Here is a 16,703-nt window from a genome sequence, read left to right as displayed (position 1 = left end):
CTCCGGGAGTGGGCTCTTACGTGCTTACAGTCACGGCTTTGCGTGGCCAAAAATATGCTAACCTACCATCCAGTGTACACGTACTATATCTGAATTTTAGTATCATAAAAGACTGATTGAGTGAATTTGGTTTTACGTCGCTCTTAACAATTACACGAGAAATGGCGAGCGAAGCGTTAACCAATAGCCTCCCCCACCGCCCCATATCATAAAAGAATGGATACGTACTTCTCAGAAAATTCAAGGATGATTATTCACGACTATGATGATATAGCTGTCATGTGACCAGTTCTCGGCCAATGGAGACAAGGGAAAATTCTCCTCTATATAATCGTTTACAATATTCACCCGCTCGTGATATTTAGAGAATATAGCGTCTCACTTACTAATTAACTCTAGACAAGATTAGTGTACAGGTATACTTAGGTCTGGCTGTTCCTTGGGCGGGCAATGTAGAGACAGGTAAAACAACGTTAAGAGCCCAGGCTATATATTCATAGAAACCCATAATGATTAATATAAATTTTGCTCATATCTATAATCCATATGAATCTCTCTCTCTCTCTCTCTCTCTCTCTCTCTCTCTCACACACATATGGTATATATACCTACATATTTTAAAGAATATATGCCTGACTATTTATAGAATATATGCCAAGTCTATAATATTTATAATTAAGATTATTTGTAACGTTATGTAATTAAAATTTATAATGACAAACAGAACTCGCACTAATTGCCAGTTCTACCAGTTTTAACTTATGTACAATAAAAGAAGTTGTTATCCATAAATTTGTCAGTATTGTAGTTCCAAACTTCACAATTACCACTCTAAGAAGCTGCCAACGTAAGGTACTTGAATCCCTTTTCATTTCTTTATCTTATGTCGGGCGGTGGGGAAGCCAAGTGGTTAAAGCGTTCTCGCCTCACCGAAGACCAGGGTTCGATTTCCATGAACACATTCACACGTATCACCCGCCGAGGTATTGCTGGAATATTGCTAAAAGCAGTTCAAAACGGAACTCACTCACTATCTCATATCTGAAATAGTGCTGATGCACTTACTCTTTATTTTAGAGTGTTTCGTGTAAAGCAAATATCCACATTCGTTTTTAAATAAATAAATTTCAACTTTTGGACGACAATGTGATTGATTTGTGGACAAATGGGCAAATATGATGATGATTTCGAGATTTTCCGGTGCAGTATTTCGCGCATGGAGCTCTATTTATAGTATCAAAACAGGAAGTTGCATGTGCGTCGACAAGCACGGATACTCCACACAGTGCATGTAGTTTTAATGAAAGCCATACTCAATGCAGAGAGCGTGGCAAGGAGCTGTCAGCATGTCCGAAATTCTTGAGCAGAGGTATTGCACCAAAGTTTGAAATTCGGAACTCGTACATATATGAGCATGCAGTCAGTGCAATATTTGTGCAATTCACGTAGGACTACCTAAAGAATGGCGTGTGCTACCCCTTCTCGTGAGACTAAACTGGTAACTGAGCCCTACGCCGAACAGAACAAACGCTGGCCCAAAAGCGGCCGTCACATTCTGGCCCACTACGACGAGAAGACGGTGGTTGTGTATCAAGCGTTCAATCCGTCTATCGCCAGCTATGCTGTGGAACACCAGGAGTGAGTGTTGATCCTTATCACCACAGACCGATGCATTTTTACAGTTAGGATAAGATAATATTGCTGAATGAGGCGTTAAACAACAAGCAAGAAACAATATGTTAATCCCATGACTTTAGTCATTCTTAGTAAATTATGGAACGTGAAAATTTTTATTTTTATATATTTAATTATTTTTTAGGGAAAGAGTTCCTTCCGTTCCCCTAACCCTAAATAACTCTAACCCTAAACCAAACCCCAACTTAAATTTTGGACTTTTAGTCATTTTGTGAGTTCTTTAGTAATTGTTGTGTTAAGTTTTGTTAATAATTTTAGTATATTTACAAATATTATTTGGGATGGGGAACAGGAGGAGCTCTTACCTTTTTTAGTAGTAGGGGGACCGTATTAACTCTTAGAAGCATATTGGAGGGAACTAGGATTTGAACAAGGATAATATGTTTCTGATTTGCCCATGTAATGCAGCTTTATGCGAATGGCATATAACCTAGCTAGCTCTTTTATGTAATTTGGGTTTAAGGAAGAGCTGTGATCGATGTAGTGTGACAATCATAACATAAAATCTGTCAGACTTCATCTCAATTCTCAGCTAAATAAATAAAAGCATGGCAGGTTTCTAATCAGGTTTGATTGCTCTTTTGGTAAATTATGTAGAAATGTGAAAATGATCTTTGTATAATAATATTAAATGCATAGGTTAAAAATATGTTTGTTTTACCTTAATTTTTTTCATGAGGATTTTAATTTATTTTTATTTCTGATGTAAGCTTGTAATCTATAAAGTAAACTTGATTTACTAAATAGCCCCTTGGCATCAGATGCAGCTGTTCAACATGGTTAATAAATCGTAATGTGGTGTAAATAAAAAAATTGAAAATGTTTCTAATTAATAGCAGTGCTTCATGAGAACAAAATATTTGGATTCATTTGAAACTAGAAATTATTTCAACAAGCCCTTACTTGTTTTCATCATATGTAAATATACTGAGCATAATTAGAAACGCACCACACTAAAATGCACAGACGATGCTCAGATATCATGGGTACATTTCAGTCTGACAGGGATATTTCGTATTATATGGGTGGTGCGTTTCTAATGTTGTTCAGTATATTTGCCTATGGCCTGCCCATCCCTACAATCTATTAGATAGCATGTTTCTACATACTGTGACTACTGTTTCAGGTTCGGTGGCGACAGCTTCAGTTATACACGCATGTCATGGATCAAGACCAACTTCCTGTGGATGATGTATCGATGCGGTTGGGCTGCGAAGAAAGACCAGCAGAGGGTGCTTGCTGTCACCTTAACACGTGATGGCTTTGAAGAGATTCTTGCAAATGCTTACACTGTCAATGTAAGAACACTGTCTGACTGTTTGAAGGATTGGAGTGGGGGTATTTGTGAAAGCCCCCTCTGAAGATGACCTCTCTAAATGTCTTACAGAAACTTAAAGGGACAAGTAATTTGACCTCACCATCATCAATATTACCGACCCTTGAAGATCCGGGTTAGAACTGTGAAGATCCCTGTTAGAATTTGTCTTCAGCAACCCATACTTGTTGTAAGAGGCAACTAACAGGATCGGATGGTCAGGCTCGCTGACTTGGTTGACACATGTCATTGTATCCTAATTGTGTAGATCGATGCTCATGCTGTTGATCACTAGACTGTATGGTCCAGATGTATTTACAGATCGCCGCCATATTGCTGGAATAATGCGTAATGCGGCATTAACAACAAACAAACAAACGAACAAACCTTAGTGTTCAGAAGTGACATCACCATCACCATCCCACAGTACCAACTTAGCAAAGGGTTTCAAGCTCATTAAAGTCGTTTGATTGGACAGCTATTAGAAATAATATTACTATGGCAATCAAAGCCATTTTGGGGATCTTTGAGTATAAGTTGCAAAGCTCTGAGGAAAGTGATGCTATTAGTTTCAGAAATCTCGCAATGTGAGGACAGAGGACATTGAAGTACGTCTACAATGGGACCCCGATCACACCCCGTCAGGAGAGAAGGTTGAGAGAAGGGCTATTCAACTTGGCCTCAAAGGAAATGTAATTATTTTTATTTTGTCTCTTCAGATTTGATTGTATTCATTTCTATTATAGCAGCAGGGTATTAACCACTTATATAACATACTGGGTTATATCCACTCTATACTGGTAGGTTACTTCCATGTGTGTTTTACATTGTCTTATATTGAAAGAATGTACTGGATCTTCAGTAACCCATGCTTTACGTTCCATGTGTGACTTTTACATTCATCGGTTATATTGATCGATGCTCCTGTTGTTGATCACTGGATTGTCTGGTCCAGACTCGATTATTTACAGACCGCCTATATAGCTGGAATATTGTTGAGCGGCGTAAAACTTAACTCACTCATTCGTCATATTGAAGACATGGGTTCTTCGTCATGCTCCCACATGGGTACAATGTGTCTCTTATACCGCATTGTTTGGTTATATCCATTCTTATATTAGGTTATACTGGGTTTATCTATTCATTTGATATATTAGATTATTACTCGCCCGTGGAAGATACTGCAGTGTAGTATATTTACGGCAATATTACACTAGTGTAATAGCGCTAAACGTATGATGTCATAATGGTTTACAGTTATGACGTCACAATGCTAATACCTCTGTCACAATGGTATTAGACCTTGCTTGACTCGTGGAAAGCTGAGAATCATCATACTTCATACGCAGTTTTTATCAGTTTATGTTAGAGAGTAAGAAACAGAATACTAAACTTGCTTTTGTGAAATACCATTTTTATCAAACGAGTTAATGATTTGGTATTCATCTCCATTTTTACATTTGGTTATATCCATTTAGAGATTATATTAGGTTATGTCCATATATATGTTGTTAGGTTATGATGTTATATATATTCTAGTGAAATCCAGGACAGAATAGGTTCCCATTATCCAGTGCTTGTTGAAAGCTGATTAACATGAGGATCAGGTGGCTGTCATAGGGGACCTACCTGATTGGGTGGTATAATATCTTCATGCTGCTCATGACATCAACCACTGGTTTGACAGACAAAATCTTGATTCTTTATCTGCCATGATAAAACTAGATTATGATAACTGCCATGTAAGCTCACTTTCACCCATTCACTATTACATGATGGAAACTTGTTGTTTTTCACATTTTCCAAGTTTCTGGCAGGGGAGATCAAGGCCAGAATTGGTCTTAGCAACCCGTGCTTGTAAAAAGAGGCAACGAATGGGACCAGGTTGTCAAGGCAAGCTGACTTGGCTTAAATCAGTGTATGACATAAGCCAAAAAACCCAGCCAGACATCTGGGCTGGTAACTTCAAAAACTTACCAGCCCAGAAGAGATTTAACCAGTCCTTCTTAAATACTAAATAGACAGTGCCAGTGGACACGTTATCTGAATATTTTTTTCACCCGTCCATCGGGCTGGCTAGCTGTAAAATTAGACCGTCTGACAGAAATCTATCCCATCTCGGGCAGTCGGACAGGCTTTATTTCATACACTGCTTAAGGGTGTCGTCATATCACCGTTTCGTAGATTGATGTCCATACTGGAACCTGGTTGCACAACTGGAATGTTACTAATTGGGCCTATCAGATGGGATGTAAGATTGTGGAGATTCAGAAATTAAACCAGTATATGCTTGTTATATTTCAGATGCTGAAGAAGTATGGAAAGCAATTCATTGTGAAGATTGAAGACATTACACCGTTTGTGAAGGAGCAGCGTCAGATATTGATGGACAAGGGTCAGTGGGAGATTCACACTCCCTGTGAGAGGGTCTACAATGTCACCAACGATGCTGTGGCACAGAGGATTGCCCTGGACTTCCATGAAACTGGGCCAACTTTGGTCTCCTGAAAGTATAAAAACTGGCCCAACAATTCTCTCCTGGAGGTGATGAAACTGGTCCAACAATTATCTTTTGGAGGTGATGAAACTGGTCCAACCATTATCTCCTGAAGGTGATGAAACTGGTCCAGCAATTATCTCCTTGGAGGTGATGAAACTGGACCAACCATTATCTCCTGAAGGTGATGAAACTGGTCCAGTGGTCCAACCATTATCTTCTGAAGGTGATGAAACTGGGTCCAACCAATTATCTCCTGAAGGTGATGAAACTGGTCCAACAATTATCTCCTGAAGGTGATGAAACTGGTCAACAATTATCTCCTATCTTCTGGAGGTGAGGTGATGAAACTGGTCCAACAATTATCTCCTGAAGGTGATGAAACTGGTCCAACAATTATCTCCTGGATTATCTCCTGGAGGTGATGAAACTGGTCCTAGAGGTGATGAAACTGGTCCAACAATTATCTCCTGAAGGTGATGAAACTGGTCCAACAATTATCTCCTGGAGGTGATGAAACTGGTCCAACAATTATCTCCTGGAGGTGATGAAACTGGTCCAACTGTTGTCTTCTGAAGGTGATGAAACAATGTGTGAGGTATTGATCATGGTCAATTATCTCCCAAGGTGATGAAACTGGTCATTATCTCCTGAAAGTGCATCAATAAGATGTCTGTTCTTTTTAAATACAAGATATATCTACATCTCATCCGACCTTTAGTATTTCTGTGTTTATGCTGAAATATTTGAACATCAGATCTTACTGCTCTTGTATTTATATTTGCTGTGTTTGTTGACATTTTAAACTGTTGACACATATATATTATTGTGACAGATACATGTGAATTTATGGTAATGTATTTATGTTAAAACCCATTAATTTGTTGATATTTATATGCAATAAAAATAGTATTAGAATGTGAAAATGACTGCATATTGGTCAATTTGTCGGAAATGTTAAGAGTGAGTGAGTGAGGATGATTTTACGCCGCTTTTTGCAATATTCCAGCAATATCAGGGCGGGGTACACCAGAAATGGGCTTCACACATTGTACCCATGTGTGGAATCGAACCCGGGTCTTCTACGTGAAGAGCCAACGCTTTAACCACTAGGCTACCCCACCGCCCCGGGAAATGTTAGAAGTTCATAACGAGTGATATATATATATAAGTGTTAATGTTCTACGCCTCCAGTTGTGTTTGTGAAGAACTGGTGAATGGTTTCTGATCTCTGAAAAAATATATGTAATGAGTGAAACATGTTGTGATTCTCTCCAGGCCTAGTCAAAATCTGAAAGATATTTTGATCTACCGGTACGTTATATTTCATAGAAGCTAAAGAAGAAATAATATTCTTTGTAAAAGTATTTTAGATCCACAGTTTGAATATTTGATAGAATCATTTACCAAATGAAAAAACCCAACCCAACGATATATACTACCCATCAAAAGTTTAGACTCACTTAAAGCACTCACTATATGTTATGTATATATGTATGGTTACATCGAAGATGAATTTCTGCCACTAACTTGGGGAACCAACACAAAACCTTATGCAGATGAATCGCACGAGGATCATGCATCAAATTGCTGTAAAGCATGTGCAAATATCGTGCATGTGAACAGCTGTATTTTGGCGTAAAGTTTTGTTACGAATTCATCAATTTTCACTGAGTTTCATCATTTATTGAACTCATGACAATAATATTTTCAAAGTTACAAATTTGTTTTACAATACATCAGTTCGTGTGTAACAGTACCTTTAAACAGTATGAACAATTTTGCTAAATTTATTTTAGAACAGTTGACCTAAGTAAATGGCTACATTTACACTGGTGAGTCTAAACTTTTGATGGGGAGGATATTCAGGGATAAAATCAGTTGGAGAAGATTTCTATGGTAGCAAACTAGGATCTTGCATGTACATACACATTTGCCAGGCATTACGTGCAATATAAGAGAAACCCAAAACATAAAACTTGCAAGGAACTGTTATAATGTCTGCAATTCCTTGATGGTTGGTCTTGGGGTACAGCATCTGCCTGGGGAGTGTCATCCCTGGCTGTGCCATACCTAAACAATGGTACTTGCTGCTACCCTGACTGCATCCGTTTCACAAAGTGATCTTAGCACCACAACTATCGCAAGCCTGTGTTAACGTATGGGAGTTACGATCATCTAAGCACTACGACTATCATAAGCCTACGTTAAAGTTGGGAGATACGATCATCTTAGCACTACGACTATCATAAGCCTATATTAAGGTATTGGAGTTACGATCATCTTAGCACTACGACTATCATAAGCCTATGTAAGGTATGGGAGTTACGATCATCTTAGCACTACGACTATCATAAGCCTATGTAAGGTATGGGAGTTACGATCATCTTAGCACTACGACTATCTTAAGCCTATATTAAGGTACGGGAGTTACGATCATCTTAGCACTACGACTATCATAAGCCTATGTAAGGTATGGGAGTTGCGATCATCTTATCACTACGACTATCATAAGCCTATGGAAGTTATGATCATCTTATCACTACGACTATCATAAGCCTATGTAAGGTATGGGAGTTACAATCATCTTATCACTACGACTATCATAAGCCTATGTAAGGTATGGGAGTTACGATCATCTTATCACTACGACTATCATAAGCCTACGTTAAGGTTGAGAGATGCGATCACCTTAGCACTACAACTATCATAAGCCTACGTTAAGGTTGGGAGATGCGATCACCTTAGCACTACAACTATCATAAGCCTATGTAAGGTATGGGAGTTGCGATCATCTTATCACTACGACTATCATAAGCCTATGTAAGGTATGGGAGTTACGATCATCTTATCACTACGACTATCATAAGCCTACGTTAAGGTTGGGAGATACGATCATCTCAGCACCAAGACTATCAGAATCCTAAGCTAAGGAACGGGTGTTACGATCACGTACTAAGACCATCGTAAGACTATGTTAAGACTAGATCACTTTGTGAAACAGGGCCCTGGCCAGCAGCATTAAGGGGCTAAAAACAAAATACCCCTCGGAGACAGTGTACTTCATTTGTTAAACTGCAGTATTGGTTCTCAGTGGGTTAGAACTAAAATGTCAGCAGAAGCCTAAACTGGAAATGCAGACAACACAGATATAAAGCAGATATAAAGCAGATATAAAACAGGATACAAACATGTGACTAGAACACCACTTACAGTTTCTACCTTTTTATTAATTTGCAGTTATACAAACAGCATTACATCTGGAATTGGAAAACAGTCTGTCTACACTGGCTAAAATATATTTTAGGATGACATATTACATATCTACATACCAACTGGGAAATCACACTTTTCTGTTATTAATATTCTAGTATGTCTAAAATTCATCAGCATATTCCAAACCTGACAAACTTTGCTATCTCTACATAATAATCTTTACATCTCTATAATTACATAGAATCTGCATCAACTGAACCTGCGTTATGTACTGCCATGAACATTAGACATTCTTTCAAGTCCATTCACAACATACTGGAAGTATCATATGAAGTGATCATATTTTGAAGATGTTATTCAGAAGATATTTCAGATGCTGTGAATCTTTGGAAATAGTGAGTGAGTCTACTTTTAAGCTGCTTTTAGCCATATTCCAGTGATATCATGGTGGGGGACACCAGAAATGGGATTCACACATTGTACCCATGTGGGGAATCTGACCTGGGTGTTCAGCGTGACAAGCGGATGCGTTAATCATTATGCTACCCAACCGCTACTTTGAAAATAGGTCAGGGGTGGCAACTGGCCCTGAACACAGGGGGAGTGAGTGAGTGAGTTTAGGTTTATGCTGCTTTAAGCAATTTTCCAGCAATATCATGGCGGGGGTCACCAGAAAAAGGCTTCACACATTGTACCCATGTGGGAAATCGAACCCGGGTCTTTGGTGCAACGACTGAATGCTTTAACCACTAGGCTACCCTACTGCCCCGCACAGTCCCTGGAGTCAAATAGTATATGTTTGTTACAAGTTATAACACTGCATTAGTTAGAAAAACAGAGATGGTCTTACACAGAAACTGGGTTATGAGGCAGATCCAGAGCTTGAGGAAGAGAGGTGGAAACTTCACAAGATGGGCACAGGGCAATACTGGGATCAACAAATAAGGTGTCTTGGAAACAAGGAAGCTCACAACCTGCATTCCAGACCCATCTCTTTGAGGTTCCATGGTTTTTGATAACAGACACGACTTACATAATTAAAAGAGTAAAATTAACAATAAGTTGGAAGAGCACCTCTTTTGAAGTCAACATTATTGTGAATATAAATAGTAGATGGGAAAACCCTATTGTTATTCAATGCCACAAAAACTTGTGGAAGAACATTAACATATTAGAGCACTGATTGTGTTTGGATAAAGCTCAGCGAGCAAACAATTCGTATTTTCCCCTTTGGTACTAGTACTTATCTGGATGATCATATATCCTCAAAAGACCCATGAAAACCAAGTGAGAATTGGTCTTCAGCAACCTATGCGTTGTAAGAGGCACCTTATAGGATCCTGTAGTCAGGCTCGATGACTTTGTTGATGTATGTTATTGTATCCCCATTGGACATCGATATTCATGTCAATCGATGAATTGTCTGGTCCCTACTCAGTTATTTACAGACCACGTCAAATAGGTAGCTGAAAATTTGTTGAGTGTGGCGTTAAACAACAAAGGAAACCCATTAAAAAATCTGACCACCTACATTGAATTTTAGTTAAAAATTGTAAATCAACTAAAAGACATAGCACCCAATGAGACCTTTATCACATGGCTGATGCTAGTATATAAAACGTGTTCAGTACGGTAACTAGATGTGATGTTTATTTCCAAAGTCTTCATACAATAGATAAACTAAACATTATGCAAGGACATGTTTTACTCTGAATATAAATTCTATGCTAGTAACAAATGATTAGCAGCATTCAATAATCACACACTGAGTGCCCAAACAATGACATGACACTGTAATATTACCTCTTCACTTCACCTGCAGCTATTGAGATCTCACTCTCATTCTGAACCTCTGGAATCGACATAACACAGCAAGACATGATTGAATGACAGCCACACATATCACAATGATACTCTTCACATGAAATATATTCTTTCCAATCTACCTTCAATCATCACTGATGATGCGTACTCATGACAACATTTTAACGTGTACATCATCTAAAGATGTGTCTATATGAATGTCATCCCCATGTGTTATCATTTTCAATTCCATATGTCAACACAGAAATCTCGAATACTTTTCTTGTGTACAGTGTGCACTTGAGTACATCGCTCATCTCCATTGGTGGGTACAACTTTCAAGAAAACCATCATGATTTTGTAGTATGAGCAATATACTCACAGCTGTAATGTTTTGGGGAAACAGGAAGTCTGGTATGAAGTATGACATTTGATTGATGGCAATGTGATCCTGTTATCTTGTTCCTAACAGCAGCTATCTCTGGTGAAAAACATCTGACTACATACACCTCCACACGTACATGCATCACATAAACCACATATATACACCATGGACAATGTCTATTTCATGTCTATTTTGTTGCTAGGATTGATTTTGCACTTGTGATTGAAGTTTCTTCATCGTTGCTTCATCTTGCTGTGACAAGGATGTTAATTTCTTGCCAATTCGGTCATGGATTTCCAGGTACTTTGCTACGCATCTGTCGATACACACAGCTTCCCCTTTTGTCAAATCGGGATCTCTGTACTTGGCTGGAATACATTTCTTCTGACATGCATTTGTCATCCTGAAAGACACAATGTGCAATGTAGTTTGGTCTTTACAAGTTGCATGTTTGACAGACAAGCCTAAAGATCTTGAGAAATCACTCGAATGTGTTCATTTCAGAAATATAAACAATAATCAATGCGAAATATTAATGCATGCTTTTGCTGGAGTGAGTGGGTGAGTTCAAGGGGATCAACATCATGAACATCGATCTACGCAACTGGGATACAATGACAACCCAGTCAGCAAGCCTGACCACCCGATCCCGTTAGTCGACTGAGTCTTATGACAAGCATGGGTTACTGAAGATCAATTCTAACCCGGACTTTCACAGGGTAGCTTTTGCTGGATTTTGAGTGTAACTCTGCACAGATCGATACCATTTATACCATTATACCTGGGGTACATATCTGTAGTCCCTGTGCCGACAACGACCCCTTCAGACCTTATACTATTACATCATTCGTATGATGATATATTAAGTTTGTCTAATATCTGTCGATCAATCATAAAAGGATATGTGAGAATAGTGCTGGTGTGCCAATTATATGTCACACACGTTTAGGTTCTGAACTTAATTGACGTTTCTGTCAAGATCGCCCTCTGACAACCTCAGGCTCAAACAGAAAATCGTCATTTTAATCATGCTGACAGTGGTAGCTAAACTTAATGATATTATGAAATTTTGACCGGAAGATAAAAAGATTACCTGTTATACATGTCAGCCATCATTTCAATTTCAAGATCAGCAACAAGTTTCATCTGTGCATCGTTGAGATTTGCCATTTTTGTTGCTTTCTGTGTACAATATACTGTGAGATTGACCAACACACGTGCAGCAAGGTTACAATATGTAGTAACTGAGAGTGACCTCCCTTTTTCGGAGACGATAATAACCAATGGCAAGAGAGTTTTCTTGTTAGGTACAACCAATCATACTCTCTGTACTATATCGCTACTCGGTTAGGAATGCCAACAAATGTTTGGTGTCAAGTTTGTTTTGTTGATGGTCAAAATAACTTTGTCATCATGTAAGTATTGACGTATTTTGAACAATTCGATTCTGTTAGCCTTTAATCACCTTGTTTTCCTAATCTTGTACATCACAATTTCACAAGAATGACACTGCGTTAAGAGGAAATGTATATCAATCCGATCCGAGGCCAGGAAATGAAACTGAAAGTTTAGAATTTCCATCTTGAGGGGATTATCGTCTGACTCAACATATGCTGGTAAGAGGAAACGTTGATTTTAAAAGTTATGATTATGTGGATCATGCCAAATGTGGATCACGCTATTGAAAGGTTAACGTTGCAGCAGCTATCATTCTACTCAACGTTCACTGTTCAACACTCTGTTTTGAAGCGTTTGTTCACTCGATCATATCAAAAGTAGGATGCACTGTCCCTACTTTCCAAAGTAATGTGCATTATAAATTCCATCATTCCCGAGAAAAGACTTCTATGACAACATAATTTTTTGTTTGTTTGTGTAAAGATGCATTTAGCAATATCCTACCTGTGACGATGGACTGGAAACAATCAAGTCTTGAGTAGGAAATCCAGTGATTGATAGCATGATCAAAGACCCATGCTGTCCAATTTTATGACACATAATCAGTCAAGTCTACAAACAACCCTCCACCCCCACCCCACCCCACCCCACCCCATCCCTCTTCTATGACAACATCAGTGTATGAAATAAGCCCAAACCCCAGCCAGACATCAGGGCTGGTAACTTCAAAATGTTACCAGTCCAAAATGGATTTAACCAGACCAGACACCAAGATATGACTCAGATGTATATAACATCTCAATTTTTTACCAGACCATCAGGCAGGCTAGCTGTAAATCTAGACCGTCCGTCTGAAATCTAAACCGTCTCGGGTGGTCGGACGGGCCTTATTTCATACACTGACAACATACTGTTTTGTTTGTATGTGTAAAGGTGCATTTAGCAATATCCTACCTGTGATGATGGACGGGAAACAATCAAGTCTTGAGTAGGCAATCCAGTGATCCAAGTTTATTACACATAATCAGTCAAGTCTGCTCCCCCCGTCTGTTTTGTTTTGTTGGAAACTACTGTCAGCATAATCCTTATCACTTGTAAATAATCTTGGCCAGAAATCTGTTGAGATTTCCACTGTCAGGTTTAGTGACTTATGATGAACCCGGTGTGTCCAAGTCATCGTTTCCATTAAGCCACTGCTTATGAGGAGTATACATTACCTTGGGGGCCTAGTCTAACACATATACCAGCTAGAATTAATGCACTTTACTGATTGCAGCTCGGGTGGGCAAAGCCCGCTTGCTGTGGAGCAATTATTGCACCGTCTCGCTATACCATGGTCCTGAGGTAGCGCGTCCGTTAATTACGGGACTAATTAGCTCAAGTCTGTAATCAGGCTAATCCGGCTTAGCTCATTCGAGCCCCTACAGTGCTAACTGATCTGAAAAAGTGTGATGAGTAATGTTCAGTACTCCCTATATACCTACAGAAGAACTACAAAATTTTGACCGCTTCCATGGTGTAGTGGTTAGTGCGTCTGTCCTGAGAGCGGAAGGCTGCGGGTTCGATCCCCGGCCGCATCATACCAAAAGACATTAAAATATGGTACTTGTTGGTCCCTGTCTGGTGCTCGGCATTAATGGGTACAACAAGGACTGGTCGGCTCAGAGTCAGTATAATGATTTGCCAACAAAAATGAAATATAAAGACTCCAACACATGCACATTATGCAAATCCGAGAAAGAATCAATTCTGCATCTATTTTGTGACTGTAAAAACTATTTGGAAGAAAATAGAAGAATGGATATTCGAAAATACAGGGTCAAATATTATCTTTTCAAAGAAAAATATTATTCTAGGATATTGTGAAAAGAGAAACCATGTTCTGAATTTGATAATAACAGTAGTGAAATATAATATATACAAAATGAAACAAAGAGATAAAACACCAAATTTGAACTACATTATAGAAGACATAAAGACAACATATTATGCTGAACGTTTTAACGCCTATTCAAATTGCAAATACGACAGCTTCACAAAATTTTGGTCACTGTCACAATCTGTTCTGTTAACCTAGCGCTATATATAATGTACCAGGGCTACAGATAAGGGGCGTACATGCGTAATGTACGACACAAAATCAATTAAGTACGACATAATATAAGATTTCAAGCGTATCGTGTACGCACATAAATACCTTCGTACGTCTAACATTTAATTTCCGTGCGTATCGTGCAAATGGAAATCTATTTCGGATAAATACTTGTTCAGTTTCTTTTGCAAAACACGATTTGACACATAAGGAAACCCCAACAGTAGGAATCCCTTGCATTGCCATGCAACGATATGCGTCACTATTTTTCGATTGGCTAAAAACTACACTGTTCCTATTTATATCCAGTCGGACCTGACATTTCGCACATCACACGGTCGCTCAGTTATTTCTCACGCGTCTTCAAATACAAATACATGGTTGGAAATAGTGATCGATGAATCGTCCAGACAAACCACATCAACTCGCTCACACAAAAACATGTCGGTACTCCTTCAAAATTCTCAGTACACCTTCACTTGCAATATGATGTGTAAGTACACTCACACCCCCAAAAGCTATCTGGAACCCTGATGTACTGCTATTATATTTTAAGGTACCTATTCATTTCCACCTGAATGCACATTTGCCTGTACATCGACTTTGTATATATTTGCAAATCGTGTTTATACCAACCCATTATGTAATGAACTGTATGACCTGGATGTATGGAGAATCAAAAATAAATTAAAAAAAAATAATTAGAATTTGAGATGTACAATATAGAACAATTTTTTTTATGGAAAACAACTTCTTTATTTCGTGAGTGCGACATTTCGATACAGATTCTTACACCGTTGTCAAGCTGTTCGATACAGATTCTTGTACCGTTGTCAAGCTGACAACGGTGCAAGAATCTGTATCGAAACCTCACACTCCAGAAATAAAGAAGTTGTATTCCATAAAAAAATTGTTCTATATTGTCAGTATAATGTGGGGTATTCATGCCTAACTGTGGCATGGTATCTCAGCAAGCTAGCACTATAAAACCAGCTTAAGTCTGGGCTAGTACAAGCAGCCACACATACACATACACACGCATGCACGTCGTCATGTGACTTTATGAGCGAAATAATCATAAGTGCGACGTTAAACCTCATTTCACCTCACACCTCACCTCATGTCAAAGTGGTTGCATCATGTCATGTCAGAACATGTGATCATTTAGATAAAGGTGCAGATTCTGAGATCTGTTTTAAATGCTGAACATGTGATTATTTAGATAAAAGGTGCAGATTCTGAGAACTGTTTTAAATGCTGAACATGTGATCATTTAGATAAAAGGTGCAGATTCTGAGATCTGTTTTAAATGCTGAACATGTGATTATTTAGATAAAAGGTGCAGATTCTGAGATCTGTTTTAAATGCTGAACATGTGATTATTTAGATAAAAGGTGCAGATTCTGAGAACTGCTTTAAATGCTGAACATGTGCTGACACATTTCTGTAAATGGGGCAGATTCTGATTCTTAGTATTCAGTCAAAATAAGAGAGGCTATATAGAGCTTGTAAAAAAATATATGTCACTGATTGACAGATGTGCTACTTTGGCCCATGTCCCACCTCCAAAATACGATGGCATACTAACTTAAGTAAGTCTTAAATGTCAAATGAATGATCAACAGAATATATAGCTCTCTACAGTAAATAAACCGGACACAGATAATCAGAATACAGTCTTCCAAAACATTAAATACATGTTCTCCAAACTGAACATATTACTGTGAACAGTATTCAAATGGTATTTCGTTTTGTTTTTCCCAAACTCAGCATTATTCTTCCTATAAAACTGTGGTCTGCAAAGATTCAGTTCTGAATCAGACAATCCAGTGATGGACACCATGAGTATCGATCTGGCCATGGGACATTATGAGATGCATCAGCCCCAGTCAGTGATACTGACCACTTGATTGCCTGTTTCAACAAGCATGGGTTACTGGAAACCAGTTCTGACCAGGAATCTTCATGAGATTGATAGTTGGTAATAGTTGTCCCAAAGCCACATTATGTGGCATTGTATTCCAAGTTTTAGGACTGTTTGTCTCTCAGTGTCATTACAAGAGATCTTTAACACAGATATAACGAAACTCTGTATTTCGACCTTCAAGGTTACGACCTGTGAAGATCAGGTTAGACTTGGTCTTCAGCAACCCATGCTTGTCGTAAGAGACGACTAATGGGATTGGGTGGTCAGGCTCGCTGTCTTTGTTGACACATGTCATTGTATCCTAATTGTGTAGATCAATGCTCATGCTGTTGATCACTGGATTGTCTGGTCCAGACTCTTTATTATTTACAGACC

The 16,703-nt window shown here is 38.5% G+C and overlaps 3 protein-coding genes across 7 annotated transcripts in view; 2 read left to right on the top strand and 1 right to left on the bottom strand.

The window, feature by feature from the left end:
• Positions 1-1,327: 1,327 nt before the first annotated feature.
• LOC124264349 lies at positions 1,328-12,474 on the top strand. 5 transcript variants are annotated; one of them, XR_006895108.1, is made up of 7 exons: positions 1,328-1,638; positions 2,822-2,993; positions 3,580-3,702; positions 5,315-5,588; positions 5,950-6,085; positions 6,135-6,163; positions 12,463-12,474. XR_006895108.1 is itself a non-coding variant. In XM_046699106.1 (4 exons), exons 1-4 carry the CDS (start codon positions 1,463-1,465, stop codon positions 5,516-5,518), a joined length of 675 nt encoding a protein of 224 aa, XP_046555062.1. In that variant the 5' UTR covers positions 1,328-1,462; the 3' UTR covers positions 5,519-5,703. The 5 variants fall into 5 exon arrangements, 1 of the variants encoding a protein (XP_046555062.1); XR_006895106.1 differs by having other exon boundaries at positions 5,315-5,622; XR_006895105.1 differs by lacking the exons at positions 5,950-6,085; positions 6,135-6,163; positions 12,463-12,474 and adding exons at positions 5,770-5,803; positions 5,849-5,915 and having other exon boundaries at positions 5,315-5,691.
• LOC124264350 (mitochondrial import inner membrane translocase subunit Tim10-like) lies at positions 8,717-12,164 on the bottom strand. Its single transcript, XM_046699107.1, has 2 exons — positions 12,005-12,164; positions 8,717-11,314 (listed from the first exon to the last, which is right to left on the bottom strand). Exons 1-2 carry the CDS (start codon positions 12,079-12,081, stop codon positions 11,110-11,112), a joined length of 282 nt encoding a protein of 93 aa, XP_046555063.1. The 5' UTR covers positions 12,082-12,164; the 3' UTR covers positions 8,717-11,109.
• The window catches only part of LOC124264332 (TRAF-type zinc finger domain-containing protein 1-like), a 27,182-nt gene continuing 22,721 nt past the window's right edge, over positions 12,243-16,703 (top strand). Inside the window, exon 1 of the mRNA XM_046699089.1 lies at positions 12,243-12,326. The gene's annotated coding sequence lies outside the window, so the exon portion shown is untranslated. The remainder of the gene's footprint in view (positions 12,327-16,703) is intronic.

The sequence above is a fragment of the Haliotis rubra genome, unplaced genomic scaffold (assembly GCF_003918875.1).
Source record: "Haliotis rubra isolate DU_JTF1 unplaced genomic scaffold, ASM391887v1 Scf92, whole genome shotgun sequence".
NCBI classification, from domain to species: Eukaryota; Metazoa; Mollusca; class Gastropoda; order Lepetellida; family Haliotidae; genus Haliotis; species Haliotis rubra.
This window is presented reverse-complemented; position numbering and strand designations above follow the sequence as displayed.